Source organism: Trichechus manatus, unplaced genomic scaffold, assembly GCF_000243295.1.
Source record: "Trichechus manatus latirostris isolate Lorelei unplaced genomic scaffold, TriManLat1.0 scaffold00104, whole genome shotgun sequence".
NCBI classification, from domain to species: Eukaryota; Metazoa; Chordata; class Mammalia; order Sirenia; family Trichechidae; genus Trichechus; species Trichechus manatus.
Genome location: NW_004444040.1, coordinates 2687688 through 2688877, shown reverse-complemented (window position 1 = coordinate 2688877; position 1190 = coordinate 2687688). Strand labels below are relative to the sequence as shown.

Below are 1190 nucleotides of genomic sequence, written 5' to 3'. Positions count from 1 at the left end.
TATAGTTGTTATAATTTGGGGGAGGGTCAGTATTCTCAATTTTATTTTCTAAAACCTATTGAGAAACTTACTTCCATTGAGTCAGTGCTGTCCAATAGAACTTTCTACGATGATGAAAATGTTCTATAGCTATACACTCTAATATGGTAGCCACTTGACACATGTGGCTATTGAACTTGAAATGTGGCTAGTGCAAGAAAGGAACTAAATTTTTAACTTACCGGTTAAATTTTCACAAATTAAATTAATTTAAAATAAATGTGGCTAATGACTACCATCTTAGACAACGCAGCATCGAATGATTCCGTTTTCATAACTTCAAGAGGTTAAAGTGTCAATTTGATTCCATCTTTTCTTCCAGATATTAAGTGCACATCTTGTTTTCTCTTTCATCTCCCTTTACCACCCCTTTGTGAACACTATCCTCCCTACCCTTCCTCACCCTTCACCAAACACCCCATGAGATACCCATGCCAATCCCCTTACACACTCGTACTCACCTTGCACACCCACACACACCAAACACACACTCACCGCCGCCTTGGAGCTCTCCGTGTACGGCAGGGGCTTGGCCAGCTTCTCCACGTCTGCCCCACTCGAGCCCACCTGCGTGTATGAATAGGAGCCTCGGAAGTGAGGGTTGCTCCCCCAAGCCGAGCGCAGGATTCGCCGAGGTTTAGGAATACTGGGGTTCCCTGTTGGGAAGTGAGAAGAGCCAAGGGAAGGGAGAAGGAGAAATGGCTGCATACAGGCAACATCACTGAATGGACAACTCCCACCCCAGCCCCGGGGCTCCAGGAGGGCCAGGCTGCTATGGTGGGGCACAGAGGATGGAGAAGGATACGCAGGGAGGCTGAGGTGCGAGCTGCGCATCTCCTCCATGCTTCCTTGTGTTCTCCAGCAAACAACCCATCTCTCTGGGCCTTCATTTTCCCCCATTTTAAAAAACATTACAGATAATAACATTTCCCCTTCTAACTTCAGGGGTTCTTTTTTTAAATTTAATTTTATTGTTGTACTTTAAGTGAAAGTTTACAATTCAAATTAGTCTGTCATACAAAAATTTATACATACATTGTTGTGTGACTGTAATTGCTCTCCCTATACTGTGACAGCACACTCTTCCTTTCCACCCCTGATTTCCTGTGTCCATTCAACCAGCTCCTGACCCTCTCTGCCTTCTCATCTCA

The 1190-nt window shown here is 44.7% G+C and overlaps 1 protein-coding gene across 2 annotated transcripts in view; it reads right to left on the bottom strand.

Moving 5' to 3' along the window:
- Positions 1-1190, bottom strand: part of SMOX (spermine oxidase) — a 49826-nt gene that overhangs the window by 2758 nt on the left and 45878 nt on the right. For both annotated transcript variants that reach the window (XM_004383035.1, XM_023737521.1), the window contains exon 6: positions 535-695. In XM_004383035.1, coding sequence (XP_004383092.1) covers positions 535-695 — 161 coding nt within the window. The remainder of the gene's footprint in view (positions 1-534; positions 696-1190) is intronic.